This window comes from Colobus angolensis, unplaced genomic scaffold (assembly GCF_000951035.1).
Source record: "Colobus angolensis palliatus isolate OR3802 unplaced genomic scaffold, Cang.pa_1.0 Scaffold509, whole genome shotgun sequence".
NCBI lineage: Eukaryota > Metazoa > Chordata > Mammalia > Primates > Cercopithecidae > Colobus > Colobus angolensis.
The window spans coordinates 14933-16062 of record NW_012118588.1 but is presented as its reverse complement, the minus strand read 5'-3'; the positions used below and the strand labels follow the sequence as shown (position 1 = coordinate 16062).

Genomic DNA, 1130 nt, shown 5'->3' with positions numbered 1-1130 from the left:
TCTGATTCAAGTTCAACAAAAGCCTCGCCACTTGGTCTGCCTTCTCTGGTGTAGATGAAACGAATACCTTGAGCCCCATTTTGAATTTTGCAGTCAGAAAAAAACCTCTGCACTTCATCGGCCGAGCAAGACCAGGGCAAGCCCCGGACCTTCACCACGAATCCCTCTCCGCCTTCGGTGCCCAACATCATCGTCTCTTACGCGGTCTGGCGTCGAAACAAACTGCAAGGCGGGGAGGAAGACCAGACCTGAGAGCGCCAATTAAGCTGTCCTCCGCCTCCGAGGCGCCCCCGGACCCGCACCGGCCCGCCGACGAAGCAAAAACCGGGCGGATGCACCCACCCCGGCGGCTCCAATACCCAACACCTCCTCGTCCGGCGGCCGGACCCCCAAAAGCTGTTCTGAGCAGCAACTCTCGGCTGCCCGAACCGTGGGGACCCGGGCCGAGAGCCAGCGTGGAGGAAAGGAAATGGCGGCGGCCGCTTCCGCTCCGCCTCCTCCCACTTCTCACACAATAGAGTCGGCGCGGCCTGCAGGCCTCAGCTACAGTGCCGACATTCAGCGCACCACTCGCGGCTCTCGATGGCAGCCCGCAGCTCGCCAAGGTCCCCGTGGCCCTCCCAGAGGTGTGAGGACAAACAATCCTCGCAAAAACGGCACCCACAGTGGTCGCTGAACTGCAAGCGAGGACCCACCGACACTCACCCAGAAACCCGACTTCTGCGTGGCTCAGACGAAATGACCAGCGGGCGCCTGCGCAACCTAAATAAGGCCCTTTGTGCGAGTTCTGCGCACGCGCAGCAAGCTGCCCGCACCGCCCCGTTGCGTCACAAAGAGCTCTGGCGCATGCGTAGTTTCAAGAGCCAGCCGACCGTCCGCCGGCGGATTATTACATGCTTGGGTTTTGGGCGCAGCACCCCCACCCATAAACCCGCCGGGCTTTTTATTGCGCATGCGCCTTCCCGCGAATATTGAACTTGGGGAGTCTTAGCGGTTTATAATTGTTTCATGCGCATGCGTCTTCCTCGAAACGGTTCTCTAGCCTTACCCGCCAGCGTGGGGGAGGGGAATGGCGGCCGCCTGTTCCCTATGGGACTGTATAGGAGTCCCGAGCTCTGGGTTGAAGAGGT

General features: G+C 60.7%; 1 protein-coding gene across 1 annotated transcript in view; it reads right to left on the bottom strand.

The window, feature by feature from the left end:
* Positions 1–780, bottom strand: part of HNRNPH1 (heterogeneous nuclear ribonucleoprotein H1 (H)) — a 9973-nt gene extending 9193 nt beyond the window's left edge. The window contains exons 1-2 of the mRNA XM_011960158.1: positions 665–780; positions 68–222 (exon numbers count right to left, since the gene is read on the bottom strand). Coding sequence (XP_011815548.1) covers positions 68–191 — 124 coding nt within the window. The 5' untranslated portion in view covers positions 192–222; positions 665–780. The remainder of the gene's footprint in view (positions 1–67; positions 223–664) is intronic.
* Between the last annotated feature and the right edge of the window lie 350 nt (positions 781–1130).